Genomic DNA, 17,248 nt, shown 5'->3' with positions numbered 1-17,248 from the left:
ACTGAATCAAATGCTATTTCTTTCAGCAGCAGAATCCAATCAAAAGGGGTATAATTGTAAAGTTAGAAACACAGAACTGAAGTTGCAGCTCCATCGTTCAGTCAGATCATGACTGATCCAAATTTTAACTCCATTTATCTGCCTTGTTTTCATTTCCCACTAACTTCTTATCTAACAAAATCTATTAAAATTTTGGTGCCTAAGCATTAAGAGTGTTTTTGAGGAAGTGCAATCCAAATTCCTAGTCTAGATAAGAGCTTGGTCATCAGGTATGAAATCAAGCAGAACTACATCACCTAAAGCCTATCTAACGTCACCACAGTGAGAAGCAAGATAGAAAACATCAATGGAGGAAACTATTGAAGCAGAGACTATCATACTTTTTTTTAGGGATAAATGTTTGAAGTCAACAAAGATTGCGACACCTCAAGTTTTGTATTTGAACAGTAGTAGTACAGAAGCACTAGACTAATTAGGTGCCTTCCAAATTCTGATAGCTCATTACTATCAGTTGGTCACTAAGAGCAGCCTCCCAAAGTTACAGTTCAATGCACTACATGGAACATCTCTTGCTAAGATAAAACTATTAATACTGCATAGACAACTCTATCTTAAGATGCCATATTGACAAAGTGACAGTACTAACAAGAGTAGACAATGAATCTGCCCTTCTACCAACATAACAGAGAAGAACCCATCAGCTACAGACTACCTGCTTACCTCACTGGTGAACATAGCACAGAAGTAATCACTGCATGCTGCCAGCACAATACGATGCACAGGAAAGTCCTTGCTGTCAACTCGCAGTGTGACATCGCACAGGGTGTTACTCTTCCTCAAGGAGTTCATCGTGTTAAGAATGGACTTGGCATGACAGTTCGTCATTATGTCCCGAGGAGCCATGTTGAAGCTTGCCACTTGTAATTCCAGGAAAGTGAAATTTTGTAGCCTACAGCTGGATTTAAATTGCCAACAATACATTGTTAACATACTGAAATAATAGACCACTGATATTTAATACTTCATATGCAAAGTCTGATAAGTAAATTCATTATCAAAATACATACAAAAACCATAATATAGTACATATATTAACCATAAAAACTCTGAGATTTGTCTTCTTGCGGGCATACACAGTAAATCCAAAAAACACAGTAGAATCCATGAAAGACCACACCCAACAGGACACACTGACAACCAATGTACAAAAGACAACAAACTGCGCAAATGCAGAAGAGAACAAAAATAACAATAATAATAGATAAGCAATAAATATCGAGAACATGAGATGAAGAGTCCTTGAAAGTGAGTCCGTAGGTAGTGGGAACAGTTCAGTGCTGGAGTGAGTGAAGTTATCCCTTCAGTTCAACAGCCTGATGCTTCAGAGGTAATAACTGTTCCTGAACATGGTGGTATGAGTCCTCAGTAGTGTGCGTCCCTTGATGAAGCTCTCCATGTAGATGTGCTCATTGGAGGGGAGGGGAGGGCATTACCCATGATGGACTAGGCTGCAGGAATTTCCATTCAAGGGCACTGGTGTTTTCATACCAGGACATGATGCACCCACTCTCCACTACACATCTATAGAAGTTAGTCAAAGTTTTAAATGTCATGCCAAATATTCACAAACTTTTTTTTTGGTAATTTATTTTTATTGAATTTCATCATCAAACAAACATTTCCATAAGATGTATTTCAGATACTGTACATATATATCACATAATCATATTTGTCACAAATCTCCACATAATATTTATCTGAGGTATACACTTATAGAAAGGAGATGAAACAAAGAACAATCGAAAGAAGAAAACTATGTACAGAGTAGGGAGTGATCTTTTTTTTATATAACATATTCATTGACTTGTGAGAATAAAAGCTGGCCTATGAGGTGTTATGTAGTTAAACCATTTTTTCCAGCATGAATAAAATTGTTCCAACTTATGATTAACAGATGCTGTTATCTTCTCCATTTTGTAAATGTCCATTGTACTTTCCATCCATACACTTAAAGTTGAGCTCTCCTGTGATAACCATTTCCTGGTAAGGGTCTTTCTACCAGCCAACAGCAGTATATTCATTAAATATTTCTCTTTTCAACCATTCTTGAGGTATATACCCAAAATATATGGTCTTAATGTATTTCACATTTAAAGATGTCTTGTAGGGCATTATGTGTCCCACTCCAATAGTCTTTGATAACGGGGAGTTTCCAGAAAATATGATAATGGTTTGCATTTTGATTTACACAATTTCTCCAGCAAACAGCTGGGTTACTGTCATAATGGGATTTCTGAGAGGGTGTAATAAAATATCTTATCAAGTTTTTCCACACGAACTCCCTCCATTTCTGTGAACTGGTACACTTCCATTGATACCTCCATATTATTGTCCAGTCCTCCTCAGATATTATTATCCCTCCTCCTTCTCCCATTTTGTTTTAATGTATGAAGTCGAATGTGTTTTAAGATTTGACAAACCGTTATACATGCTTGAAATGATTCTACTACCGTCGTCTAAATTATATGTATTCACAAACTTCTAAGGAAGTAGAGTCAGTGCTGAGCTTTCTTCATAATGGCATATAAGTGTTGGGCCCAGGACAGATCCTCTGAAATGAATAATACCAAGGAATTTAAAGTTGCTGACCCTCTCCACCTCTGATCCTCTGATAAGGACTGGCTCATGGACCTCTGGTTTCTTCCTCCTGAAGTCAATAATCAACTCTTTGGTCTTGCTGACAATGAGAGGGAGATTGTTATTGTTGCACCACCCAGCCAGATTTTCAATCTCCCTCCTATATGCTGATTCATCATCACCTTTGATTCGGCCAACAACAGCAGCGTCTTCAGCAAACCTAAATATACCGTTAGAGCTGTGCTTAGCCTCACAGTCATAAGTATAAAGTGAGTAGAGCAGGGGGCTAAGCACACAGCCCGTGGTGCAGCTGTGCTGATGGAGTTTGTGGAGGAGATGTTGTTGCCAATCTGAATTGACTGGGGTCTGCAAGTGAGGAAATCAAAGATCCAATTGCACAAGGAGGTACTGAGGCCAAGGTCTTAAAGCTTATTGATTAGTTTTGAAGGAATGATAGTATTAAATGTGTAGATGTAGTTAGTAGAAATATCCTGATGTATGCATCTTCGTTGTCCAGATGTTTCAGGGTTGAGTGAAGAGTCAATGGAATGGCATCTGCTGTGGACCTGTTGTGACGCTAGGCAAACTGGAGCAGATCAAAGTCACTTCTCAGGCAGGAGTTGCTATGTTTCATCATCAACCTCTCAACATACTTCATCACAATGGATGTAAGTGCTACTGGATGATAGTCATTGAGGCAGTACTACATTCTTCTTAGATTATGAGATAAGAACAACATTGACATTTTAACTGCATATGGCGTAAGAAAGTATCAGGCAACAAAAACATTGAATGCATTGAAGCAATCTCAATAATTCTGACTCCGGCTTTTTCCTATAACAAAGTAAGAACATCTTTATGTCTCTGCCCGTTGCCTGTATAATCCCAAATCAACCATCAGGCCACACTCACCATGTTTCTAGCTATGGAAATTAAGGCATCAACCTTGACTAAACTGAAGCACACTCATCTCAGAATTAGAAGATTGTGAACCTGAACCTGCCATAGTTTAGAATGCTATTTTTCACTACTGGAGATGCCATTTATCATGCTAACAAGCATTTGATGAGGGATAAAAAGAGCTGGTTATATTGTCAGTGCTCTTTATGTGTCAAATAAATTTCCCCAAAACCAATGAGCACTCTTCTAAACTCTATTGACTACAAAGGTCAAAACTGTAAAAATTTTGCAAGCTTTCTTTCTTTCTTCATTATTTTCAGTTTCAGGTCCATCAGGATGTCAAATCGCCTTAGCCATACCTATACAAGTTGATGGAACCAACTTGAGTTTCACAAGGCTTCAAATAATTACTTTACAAAATGCCTTAGCACATTGAAATGTCACAAAGATCCCCATTTATAGTTATTTTTGAGATACAAAGCTACTGATAGCTCTGCAAGCAAGTTTGTCATAATTAACAATGCTTTTGCTTTGCTTAGGTAGACACTGTCCGAGCAACAGACTGAAACAAAGAAAAGCCTGTATCTGAGCTGAGGTGCCATCATGGAAGTGGAAGTACTTAGAAACTCAGTCATTAAAATGACAAGTTCAATACTGTTCCAAATGTCAATGAGAAGGATATAAATTAACTGCAGTCTGTAATACATCCTGAACAGGATTAGATGTAAATTTGCTTCAAAAATCCCTGACTAAAGTCAACCACAGAGAGCCTGTTGTACAAACTGATCTGCAGCCTCCCACATAATGCACCAATTCAGTACATATTTCACGCACATCTGATTTTTAGGTAGTAGACATTTATTATAATCATAGATCTCCATCCAGTTCCACTACTTACTAAAACATTCGGCCTTAAAAAAGATCAAGCCAAGATTTAAAAGCATACCAAAACATTTCTATCAATAGTATTTATTGTTAATATTTTAATTCAATCTAATTATTTCTGACTAACAAGATTAACATGCAACATTGTACTCATTAGTATTCTGAAGGAGAAGAATTTTTTAAACCCCGTGAGAATTTTCTCATGCTTAAAGTAGATGGTGGAAAATCATAATATACGGGAAGACTACCTGCCACTAACTGATTCCCTGTTCCAGTTTATTAATTCTATTATCAGAGGCAGAAGGGGGTGTGGTGGCATGTATTTATGAAATGGAAGATTTTTTTGTGATGGACATTCATTTCCTACAATAATTCAGAAAAAAACCAATTTCTTATTGTACTAAGATAGGCAAGAGCGCAGTATTTTTCATGATGTTACCATGTTCCAAACATTTTAAATATTGCCACTGCAGAGTGCTCTGTTATGCATCTTGCAAAACCACCAAACAATGAATGAAGCACAATCAGCCTTGTCCTGAAGCCTGGATTTCCTTTGGCCTCCATACCTCATTTAACAATCTTGTTTTCCCAGTGCAAACCATCTGAATATAAGAAATAAGAGGAATAAGTCATATGGACCTCAAGCCTGTTTTGCTATTCAAAGGGGTCAAGATAGCTTTGATCTTGGTCTACACTTTGAATACATTTAATGATTCCATAGTGTTCAGTAGCTCAGAATTCCAAGGATTCAGAAGTTACATTCTCATCTTATGTGGTAAACTACCTAATTCCAGAACAGCATCCTCTAATTCTAGATTCCCAATAAGAAATCATTCCCAGTCTTCCCCAGTCAAAAGCCCTGGATGAACCATGAGATCCGCAATCTGCTGACAGCCAGATCAGAGGCATTCAAGTCTGGTGATCAAGAAAATTACAAGAGGTCCACGTACGATCTCGGAAAGTAACCACACAGGCTAAGTGGCAATTCCAGACTAAACTTCAGTCAATGAAGTAGCTTGACTGTTGTGGCAGGGCTTGAATACTATCAACCTCTTATAAAATTAAATCAAGTGACATAGGCGACAGCAGAGCTTCACTTCCAGATGAGCTCAATGCCTTCTATGCTCACTTTGACTGTCAAAATATGGAGGAAACATCACAAACTCCCGTATCTACCAATGATTGCCTTCAGGAATGTAAACCCATGAAAAGCATCCGGCCCAGATGGGGTACATGGCCAAGTATTAAAGACCTATGCTGATCAACTGGCTGGAGTGTTCACCGAGAACTTTAACCTCTCATTTTGCGATCTAAAGGTACCCACCTGCTTCAAGCAGGCCTCAATTATACTGGTGCCCAAGAAGAAAGTGGTGACCTGCTTCACTGACCATCGTCCAGGAGCACTTACATCCACAGTGATGAAGTGTTTGAGAAGTTGGTGATAAAACGTATCAACTACTGCCTGCAAAGCGACTTAGATCTGCTCTAATTTGCCTACTAAAGCAACAGGTCCACCTCATTGGCTCTTTACTCAAGCCTGGAACATCTGGACAGCACAGATGCATAAAACAGGATGCTCTTTATTGACTACAGCTCAGCATTCAATACCACTATCTCTTCAAAAACTTATCAATAAGCTCCTAGACCTTGATCTCAATACCACCTTGTGGAATTGGATCTTTGATTTCCACACTTGCAGACCCTAGCCTGTTCGGATTGGCAACAATATCTCCTCCACAATCTCCATTAGCACAGATGCACCACAAGGCTGCGTGCTTGGCCCCTGCTCTACTCACTTTACACTTATGACTGTGTAGCAAAGCACAGTTCCAATGTCAAATTCAAGTTTGCTGATGACACCACTGTCACAGGCAGAATCAAAAATGGTGATGAATCAGCATATAGGAAGGAGACTGAAGATCTGGCTGAGTAGTGCCATAACAACAACCTCTTACTCAATGTCAGCAAGACCAAGGAGCTGATTATTGACTTCAGGAGAAGGGAACCAGAGCACCATGAGGCAGTCCTCAGGGGATCAGAGGTGGAGACTTTAAATCCTTCATAGGACTGGTCCTGGGCCCAGCACGCAAGTGAAATTATGAAGAAAGCAGGGCAGCAACCCTACCCCCTTAGGTGTTCGCGAAGATTTGGCATGACATCTAACACCTTGAAAAATTTCTATATTAGTGCAGTGTAGAGTATATTGACTAGCTGCTTCACAGCTTGGCATGGAAACACCAAAGCTCTTGAATGGAAAATCCTACAAAAAGTAGTGGATATGGCCATCAGGGGTAAAATCCTCCCCACCATTGAACACATCTACATAAAATACTGTCGCAGGAAAGCAACATGCATCATCAGGCAGCGGCTGTCTTCTCACTGCTGCCAGCAGGAAGAAGGCACAGGAGCCCCAGGTTCAGGAACAATTACTACCCCTCAAGCATCAGGCCCTTGAACCAAAGGGGTAGCTTCACTCAACTTCACTTGCCCCATCATTGGAATGTTTCCACAACCAATAGACTCACGTTCAAGGACTCTCTGTCTCAGGTCCTTGATATTTATTGCTTATTTAATCACCCAGGGCATGCCTTGTTCTCACGGCAACCATCAAGAAGGAGGTGCAGAAGCCTGAAGGCACACACTTAATGATTCAGGAACAGCTTCTTCCCCTCTGCCATCCGATTCCTAAATGGACATTGAACCTATGAACTCTATCTCATTACTTTTCTTATTTCTATTTTTGTATTACTTACTTAATTTAACTATTTTATATATATATATATATTCACTGTAATTCACGTTTTTCAATTGCATACAACATATTTCAAAACATATGCCAGTGATATTAAATCTGATTCTGATTATTATTCCTTTCTTTCTGTGTTTGCAGTTTGTTGTCTTTTTCACACTGCTTGAACAACCATGTTGATGCGGTCTTTCATTGATTTTGTTATGGTTATTATTCTATAGGTTTATTCAGTATTTCCATAAGAAAATGAATTTTAAGGTTGTATATGATAACACAGTATATGTACTTTGATAATAAATTTACTTTGAAGAACTATCCCTACATCAACTCCTCTGTCAAGTGCCCTGCAAACTTTAAATATATTATGATACCTTTACATTATATTAAACTGCAATGAATAAAAACCCTACCTGCTCAACCCTTCTTTACAGAAGCAGGGATGGCCAATTTAACATCATGGTAAAATTACTGCCTGTGATTTTATTCCTTCTAGGAACTAACCACGTGGATTTTCTCTTATCAGCCTGCAATGCAAGTATGTTACCATCTAAATAAGGAGTCCTACACATTATTCCAAGTGTGGTCCCACAATGCCTTGCACAGTTGTAATAAACCTTGTTGTACCTGTTTGCTAACTTTGTGCTTCATATACAAGTACACCCAGATTTCTTTGCCCCACAGCATTCCATACACTGGTAGTGGAATCAGTCCTGAAGCAGTCATTGTGAAACAAACACAAACACAAACACAGCAGGTGCTCCCTTTCTGAGTCCCTGCCACAAACCCAGTGATGAATCACTCCACATCTCTGTGTGGAAAAGCTGCTTATGAGGACCAGTGTTGTGGACTGGTGTTGACATGTTGTCTTCAGGCATGAGGTCACATGAAGGCACACGAGTGAGTGCAAGGCATTGCAAGTGACTGGCTGCACCTGATCCTTGTGTTGGTATATTGGTCAGACCCCAGAATTTCACAACGGTGTGATGGAAGCTGACATATCACCCTCTGTTACACTACACTACTCATCCAGGCCAGAGCTTTCTCGGGTCAATAATCGCAATAGAGTATGTTTTTCTAATCCTCCTACCCAAGTAGTTAAGGCCACATTCTCACAGTTATACTGTGTTCTGAAAGTTTCTGCCCAACACTTCACAACCCCTCCACATTCATTCCCATCAGTCATGAGCACATATACCCCATCTCCACTCAAAGCATTCATCTAAACTGCAAATAGTTGAATCTCAGGACAGATCCCTGTGCTCTACTGGTTACAGCGCACCAACCTGAAAATAGTCCAGTTATCCTTAATGTTTTGTGTTGTTAGAGAGCTACTTCTCTACAGGTATATTGCCCCAAATAGCATGACCACTAACATGCAACATACCCATTTACATGGCACTTTATTGAATTCCTTTTAGTGGGCTTTTACCAATTTAATTTAACTAAAAATCCTTTAATTATTGATCCGTCTCATAAGGAAATTGTGTGAATTCTTCCATTTCTAACTCCATAAAATTTTACATCCTTAACTACATGTCTCTGTTTAAATAAAGCAGCCCCAGTCTATTATTTTCTCATAGCTTAAAATTCTCAGTTTAAAATATTCCAATTACTATTAATAGATAGATGCTCAAAGTCAAAAAAAATGTCAGGCACCAGGGTGCAGTGGGTAGTGCTCCTACCTCAGTTATAGTAACTCAGGTTGTCACTGCCACAAGGTGAGCTGGCTAGGTGAATAGACTACTGTAGATCATCCCTATTGTCAACGGTGATAGATTTGGGTCGACTTAATGGGCATATGCAAGAGAATGGGCACTAAGTGAGGGAATGGGGACTAAGAGTTTAATAGGATTTTGAAGACTGGAGCTTCTTCTATTGTAAGAAATATGAAACAATATGAAATCTGCATATTGCATTTATTTATTGCATTGCATATTGCATTGCATTTATTTACAGTAAAATTGCATTTACTCTCATGCCTCCCTACCCCATCCCAATGATTTAATCCCAAACTCCTTTAATTTATAATCTCCACAATGGTGATAGGTTTCACCAGGCACAGGGACGCCCAATCATTTTTATGTCCGGAGCCTCATAATTAACCGAGGGGTCTGTGGACCCCAAGATGGGAACATCTGCACTAGGGGCCAATCAACCATTTGTGGGGGAAGGTCCAACACACAGTGGAACACTGAAGTCCATTCCAAGAGCTGACACATGCTTTAATTCTGTACAGTACATCAACCAAAGCATACCTCAGTCCAATTATCTCATTAGGTCTGAATCCAATTTAATTTTATAATTTTCCTCTGTTGCTTGGCATCTTTGAATTCTCTGTATCAAGCCAAAGAACTGGAACACAATTGTCACAACATCATGATTTAAAAAGGAAAAGAGTACTCCTAATCTAAAGGATTGGATACAATTTTCAGGTACACCAGCAGTGGTAATGGATAGACTGGAAAACTCGGAGGATGCTGACATGGGAATTTTAAGCTATGAGAAAATAATAGATAATCTGGGGCTACTTCACTTTAACAGAGACACATAGTTAAGGATGTAAAATTTTATGGAGTTAGAAATGGAAGAATTCACACAATTCCCTTACGAGACGGATCAATAATTCAAGGATTTTGATTTAAATTGGTAGAGTTGTGGGAAGGTTTGGAAACATCTGCACCAGATAACGCAGGGAGTTTTGAATTCATTGCCTGAATATATGGAAGAGGCAGAAATGTTAATCACATTTAAGAAATACCTGGATGAATACCTGAAGTTCAAGAACTAGCAAAATTTTTCAGGAGGTTGGATTTGTTTTTCTTTGACCAATGTGGACATCATCAGTCAAATGGCTTCCTGTGTCTAAATTTCTATATTTTACACAAACAATGAAACTCAAACCATCCTGTAGAGTTGCAACATTGAGTATTAGTATAAGAACTAAGAGAGAAAATTTGTTACATTGAACAGTTCAAATCAGCTGCAACCTAGTCAATGCAAGACTGGAAGAATCCAATTTGTTGTTGTGGTTTGCAGAAGTATCAGGAATGTGAAATGGAGTAAGAATCATTGTCTTTTCACAGAGAGATCATTCTTACTTTCACTTAAGGAACTAGATTTACTAGAGCATCTGAAACGCCATGGCAGAGCTCTAGTCTAGCAGCTGCTACCTCCGTCCAACCACGTCTTTTCTGCTCTTCCAGAAATGAGTAAAACCAACTTCATGGAATCAGTTATTTCAGTCGTCTTCTGCCATCTCCAGTCATACCACCTAGAATATTAATAGAAACATCAATATATTAAAATTAATTAATCTACCAAAAAAAAACTTCTACTGCATCAGTATTTACTAGGTGCTAGGCAATAATAACACCCTCTCTTGTTAACCATTTTAACTTGATATTACAGCATCAAGCTGCACACATCAGAGCAAAAATCAGAAATTAAATAGCTCAACTGTGCAAACATGCAATATAAATGGGATCTGCAGAATAGTTGCAGATATTTCTTTTATGGATTTGGATAATGCACTGAGGAGGCTGTGCGCCATCTTTTATATCTTACCATACACATCAACTCTGGCAGGGTTTGCAGACCATTAATTCCCACAGAGCAAAACCCAAAATTGTGAATGGCACCCATGCTTCATTTTCAGACAAACTCAACCCCTTTTATGCTCGCTTTGAAAGGGAGAATAAAACAACAGCTATAAGGATCCCTGCAGCACTCTGTGACTCTGAAATCTCTGTCTCAGAGGCTGACGTCAGGCTGTCTTTCAAGAAGGTGAACCCTCGCAAGGCAGCAGGGCCTGATGGAGTAAGGCCCTGAAAACTTGCGCCAACCAACTGGTGGGGGTATTCAAAGACATTTTCAATCTTTTACTGCTACAGTCAGAAGTTCACAACTGCTTCAAAAGAACAATTATACCAGTGCCCAAGAAGAGCAGTGTGAGCTGCCTCAATGACTGTTGTCCAGTACTGCTCACACCTACAGTGATGAAAATGCTTTGGAAGGTTGGTCCTGGCTAGAATGAATATCTCTTTCAGGAAGGACCTGGACCCACAATTTGCACATTGTCACTATAGGTCTGTAGCAGGCGTGATCTAAATGGCTCTCCACACAGCCATAGATCACTTGGAAGATGCAAATACCCATATCAGGATGCTGTTCATTGACTATAGCTCAGTATTTAACACCATCACTCCTACAGTACTGATCGAAAAGCTACAGAACCTGTGCCTCTGTATCTCCCTCTGCAACTGGATCCTCAGCTTCCTAATTGGAATACCACAATCTGTGCAGATTGGAAATGACATCTCAACCCCATTGACAATTAATATGGGCGCTCCACAGGGATGTGTGCTTAGCCCACTGCTGTAGTCTCTACACCTGTAACTGTATGGCTAGGCACAGCTCAAACAACATCTATAAATTTGCTGATGCTACAACCATTGTCAGTAGAATCTCAGATGGAGATGAGAGGGTGTACAAGAGTGAGATATACCAGCTAGTGGAGTGGTGTCACAGTAACAACCTTGCACTCAATGTCAGCAAGACCAAAGAGCTGATTGTGGACTTCAGGAAGGGCAAGACGAGAGAACACAAGCCAATCCTCATAGAGGGATCAGAAGTGGAGAGAGTGAGCAATTTCAAGTTCCTGGGTGTTAATCGCTCTGAGAACCTAACCTGGATGCATCATATTGACGCAGCTACAAAGAAGACAAGACAGCGGCTATATTTCATTAGGAGTTTTTGAGATTTGGTTTGTCAACTAAAACACTCAAAGACTTCTACAAGTACAGTGGAGAGCTTTCTAACTGGCTGCATCACCATCTGGTATGTGGGGGGGGGGGGGAAGGAGGACAGGCTACTGCACAAGATGAAAATAAGTTGCAGAAACTCTACCACGGGTACCAGCTTCTGTAGTAACCAAGACATCTTCAAGGAGCTGTTCCTTAGGAAGGTGGCGTCCATCATTAAGGATTCCCATCACCCAGGACATGCCCTCTTCACATCGCTACCATCAGGAAGGAGGTACAGGTGCCTGAAGGCACACACTCAGTGATTCAGGAACAGCTTCTTCCCCTCTGCCATCTGTTTTCTGAATAGACATTGACCCCATTAACACTACCTCACTACTTTCTTATTTCTGTTATTTTGCACCACTTATTTTAACTAATTAACAGGCATGTATACTAAACACAACACAGTTTTTTCACTTTATTTATCATGTAATTCATTGTACTACTGCTGTAAAGTTAACAAATTTCACAACATATGCTGGTGATATTAAATCGGTTTCTGATTTATTTCCAGATCCTAGCCCAATTTCATCCCTACCCTTCTCCAATTTATTACTCTGCTTTCCACATTCAGTCCCAGTCTCCTTGTCAATCCATTCAGTTTATTCTACCCCTCATGTGTTCCCTCCCCGTTTCCTTTCTCACCAGTGGATTTTCTGGTTATGTCAACCTCCACACTTCCTCCTCCTGAGGATTTTCCCACCTCCTCTATATTACACTCCTCTTTTGTCTCTTCTCCTTACTGGGAAATTGCCTATCCACACCCATGAATTTAATACACCATAAAATTACCTCGTTTCCATTTTTCAAGGTATTCCTTCTTCCCACATTATTCCAACCTAACTTCCTCTTTGGTCAGACCCTTCCATGAACCATTCCGCAATTTCTTCTTTTTTTTTGAGAATACTGTATTCATATCCCCTGGTTACTTCCCTTCCTCGATTTCTTTCTGAAAATATTCCCACTCCCTGATTATTCCCTATATCCCTTTCTCCTAGTTTAATCCCACGTCCAGCCACTTTATCAGCTTCACCTCCCTGGGCTTTCATCTCTAGCCTCCGTCTCCACCGACTGTTTTTTTTCCTCCCCCTCGCCCACCTGCTCCTTCTCTCCCAGGGTTCATCCCTATTTCATCCTTCCTTGATATTTCCCTGTCCTTCCCCATCTCAGCCTTTCTCCCCTTCTCTTCTCCCTCCCTCCCTTCCTTCCTTTCCTGGGTGCCACCCCCTCGGTCCCCTGCCAATCTCCTCCCATTACTCCCCTTGCCGGGTATTCTCCCCTTCGGCCTCCTGTCCCACCTGCCCCTGCCCCCCTCGGTTGTCAGTAACAGCGGCCCACCTGCGCCCATTCTAATGTTCTTACCCCGGGGTCCAGGGCCTAGTGTGTTTGTGGAATTCACTCAAATAGACTCCACGCTCGGACATTAACTACTTCCAGTTTTCCTCTGACGGATCAGAGACTCGGCTGACAGCTCACCCCCAACTCCCCTTCCCTCCCTCCGTACAACCGCCATCAGCCGTCCCTACTTACCGTCTAACCCGGGTTTCAACTCAACCATATGAACTACAACTCCCACAATGCACGGTGGGAGCGCCGCCCCAACAGTAGACGCAGTCCCTTTCCGCTGGTGGGGTGGGAGGGGGGCAATGTTGAGGGCTTATCACGTGATATATTTGGAGAGGTTGAGCATTTCCCAGTTTAAAATTGTTCAGTTTTTCCACTTTTCGTCCCTAGCTCCGACTGCAATCTGCTTTTCAATCATGGACTCATTTCTGTCCTGCAGCCCCGACATTTTTTTTAAAGTGGTGCCCCCTCAGATTTTTTTTCGTTTATGATAGGCAGCTTGAAGCTGAACACAGATATAATCTTAGACTACTTGCATCACATGACATAGGAATTAGGAGAAACAAGAAATTAACTTTCATTGAATATAATACGTTTAATTGCACGACGGTGCTGACGCTTTGCAATACAGCAGTTCAACTAAGCTAAAAATGTTTTGTTGATCATTTTCGTTTGTACTCAGTGTCCGAGTCTTTTCGCTTACATATCTAACAATAATTAGCCAGCATCGATGGATTCCAACTGCCCTGATACTGTTTCTACGTGATTGAATATCCCGGTGAAACTTTTCACCGTACTCGTCACTGACAGCTTCAAGAATTGCAGGGAATTCGTCTAAACGGGAATGCAGAAAACGAATCTTTAGCGACATGTTGCTGCACATAGTTTGGTGCTCGGTAGTTGCCAAGAACATTTTTAACAACATCTTGAATGCCTTCCATGTGATTTTCTCGATTTGTGGACCAACAAAAATGCCTTAATCTTGGTGTCGTTATTCTGGGAAACGACTGTTTGAAATATTGAAATCCTTAATGGAAATTTATAGCCTTTCTCAAAACCTGCCCTGCCATGCAGTATCCACCCTGCCCAAGCATTCCTAGACAACATAGAAAACTTTTCAGCTTATATTGTGGGCAATTTTTCAATTGACTTGTATTATGAATTGAAATAACAATTACAACAATTTGGTGTGTGATAGGGAAATTTCATGGTGATTTCATGATCAACAGTCCAAGATCCAAACGATACACCCAAAAGTATTCAGGAAGCAAAATCATTGTTGTCTCGTGTTATTTGCACCCATCTGCACCTCCATGCAAATCGACCATAAGACTATATGAGATAGGAGCAGAATTCGGCCATCTGGACCATCGAGTCTGTTGCACCATTCAATCATGGCTGATCCTTTTTCCCCACCTCAACCCCATTTCCCTGGACTCCTCCCTGTAACCTTTGATGCTGTGTCCAATCAAGAACATTTCAAGCTCTGCCTTAAATACACCCACTGATGAATATCTGCGCAGATTAAGGGTTTTGACCTAAAACATCAAGTATACATTTCCCTCCATAGATGAAGCCTGACCTGCTGATTTCCTCCTCGTCTTCCGGCAACTTGCCATACCCATAAGCCTCCTTCCTTTATCGTTCTACATTTGGATGGCATTGATACCAGGATGCTGCCTGGTTTAGAGAGTATGCATTATGATCAGAGATTAAGGGAGCTAGGGCTTTACTGTTTGGAGAGAAGGATGAGAGGAGACATGATAGAGGTATACAAGATATTAAAAGGAATAGATAGAGTGGACAGCCAGCACCTCTTCCCCAGGGCACCACTGCTCAATATAAGAGGACATGGCTTTAAGGTAAGGGGTAGGAATTTCAAGGGGGATATTAAAGGAAGGTTTTTTACTCAGAGAGTGGTTGGTGCGTGGAATGCACTGCCTGAGTCAGTGGTGGAGGCAGATACACTATGAAATTTTAGAGACTACTAGACAGGTATATGGAGGAATTTAAGGTGGGGGGTTATATGGGAGGCAGGGTTTAAGGGTCAGCACAAGATTGTGGGCCAAAGGGCCTGTACTGTACTGTGCTGTACTATTCTATGTTCTATTGTGGTGAGACATGTTGCTACACCTTTCAAAGTGATTTGGATACATACCTAAAGAGCACCATGATTCAAGATTGTTTAAATTCATTTCCCGTACACAGGTGTGGGAAGAACAAAATGATTGTTACTCCAGACCCAATGCAGCACAAAATCAAACCCAAATGATAAAGAACAAAATAGTAGTATCTATATACATAGACTGATTTTATGTCCGTAAGGTGACACTAGACTGTACGTCAGGTGACTGACTGATGGGAAATAATAAAGTAGTGGTGGAGTTAGTGGGAGGGGTGTTAATCAGCCTTACTGCTTGGGGAAAGTCCCTGCTTTTGAGCCTGTTGGTCCTGGTGTGGACGCTACACACCCCCGTCTCTGATGCGAGTGGGGCAAACAGTCCATGAGTGGTGTGGGTGGGATCCTTCATGATGTTACTGGCCCTTTTCCAGCACCTTTATGTATATATGTGCTTGGTGGCAGGTAGGCTAGTGCAGGCGATGTGTTGGGGAGTTTTGACTGCCCACTGCAGAACCCTCCTGTCTGCCGCAATACCGTTCCTGTACCAGTGATGCAGCTTGTTAGGATGCTTTCTATTGTGCACCTGTGGAAGATCGTGAGTATAGATGTGCAGAGTCCAGCTCTCTTCAGAAAGTAGAGGTGTTGGTGAACTGTCCGGATTGTATAGGATGTGTTCTGACACCATGAAAGGTTGCAGGTGACTTGCACTTCCAGAAGTTTGAAACCGCTTGCAGATTCCACTGCTGAGGGGGGAGTGTGAGTGGTGAGAGTTCTCCTGAAGTCGATAACCATCTCCTTTGTCTCACTGACATTAAGGAAGAAGTTATTTGCCTGACATCAGTGATTGAGTGAATGTATCTGAAAAATACCTCAAATTTGCTATTACGGGACAAGCAAAGAAATACAGTCAGACCTAGTCCAATCTTTTTTATTTGCAGGGTAGATTACATCATCAATATCAGATCAAGTACTACTACATACATTCTGTACATTGTTACTCCCCCCCCCCAAAAATTAATTTACAATGCCTGTGAAGAAATATACATATCTATAAGCAATCTTAAAGCCCCCTTTAAATAAATACTGTGCACTACCTACATCACCTGCTATAAAGTGCCCATTCATCAGCACTACTGCTCTGCTAGTTTTATTCTCGCCCCACACTCAGTCACAGTGCTTACCAACAGATTTCAGCTGCTGAAGAGGAGCAGCTCAGTAGATCACATAAAAGGAATCCGAACGTACTAGCATTCTTCAGACACAAAGCAAACCCAGAGTGTATCTTATGTGAATGGACAAGTGTAACCTCTCTCTCCCCTCACCTCCCAATCCAGTTACAGCCTCCTCTGACTAGGCTGACCACACCATCTTCATCCAAAGCCTCTCCACTGAGTATAGTCTCCTTGCTCCATTCATATCACCAATGTCACCCAGGCATAGCTAAAGCATTGTATAGAGTAACTTCTCTTCTCACCCATGTAATGTTATCTCCAGAGTTCCTTGCACCCTCTAAAGGACAGGTTCACTCACATTACACATCTACAAAACAATAACAATCCAGCTCACCTCACCATAAGCTTTCTTTCAACATCTCCAAATTATCAGGCAGTTTATTCATCTCCTGCACTGGATGTGCAGAAATTCCCCTCGGACATGCGTTGGGACAAGTGAAGCCAGAGCACCCAGCCATTTCCACAAACTCAACTCACAAGCCATCGCTTCTAGTTCTCTATTGCACTTGCCTGAGACTGTACAGTTTTAGTGTCATTTTGACTCTAAATATGACATCCCCACATATTTAATCCATCT

General features: G+C 40.9%; 1 protein-coding gene across 3 annotated transcripts in view; it reads right to left on the bottom strand.

Moving 5' to 3' along the window:
• The window catches only part of klhl12 (kelch-like family member 12), a 131,383-nt gene extending 117,782 nt beyond the window's left edge, over positions 1 to 13,601 (bottom strand). The window contains exons 1-4 of one of the 3 annotated variants that reach the window (XM_063043621.1): positions 13,336 to 13,446; positions 12,077 to 12,272; positions 10,270 to 10,442; positions 721 to 955 (exon numbers count right to left, since the gene is read on the bottom strand). In XM_063043621.1, the coding sequence (XP_062899691.1) occupies positions 721 to 903 (183 nt within the window). In that variant the 5' untranslated portion in view covers positions 904 to 955; positions 10,270 to 10,442; positions 12,077 to 12,272; positions 13,336 to 13,446. Of the gene's footprint in view, positions 1 to 720; positions 956 to 10,269; positions 10,443 to 12,076; positions 12,273 to 13,335; positions 13,447 to 13,503 lie in introns of those variants that run through there. The other 2 variants (XM_063043622.1, XM_063043620.1) reach the window with 2 other exon arrangements.
• Between the last annotated feature and the right edge of the window lie 3,647 nt (positions 13,602 to 17,248).

The sequence above is a fragment of the Mobula hypostoma genome, chromosome 3, assembly GCF_963921235.1.
Source record: "Mobula hypostoma chromosome 3, sMobHyp1.1, whole genome shotgun sequence".
Taxonomy (NCBI): Eukaryota; Metazoa; Chordata; class Chondrichthyes; order Myliobatiformes; family Myliobatidae; genus Mobula; species Mobula hypostoma.
Note: the sequence above shows the minus strand (reverse complement) of the source record. Positions and strands in the feature narration are given on the sequence as shown.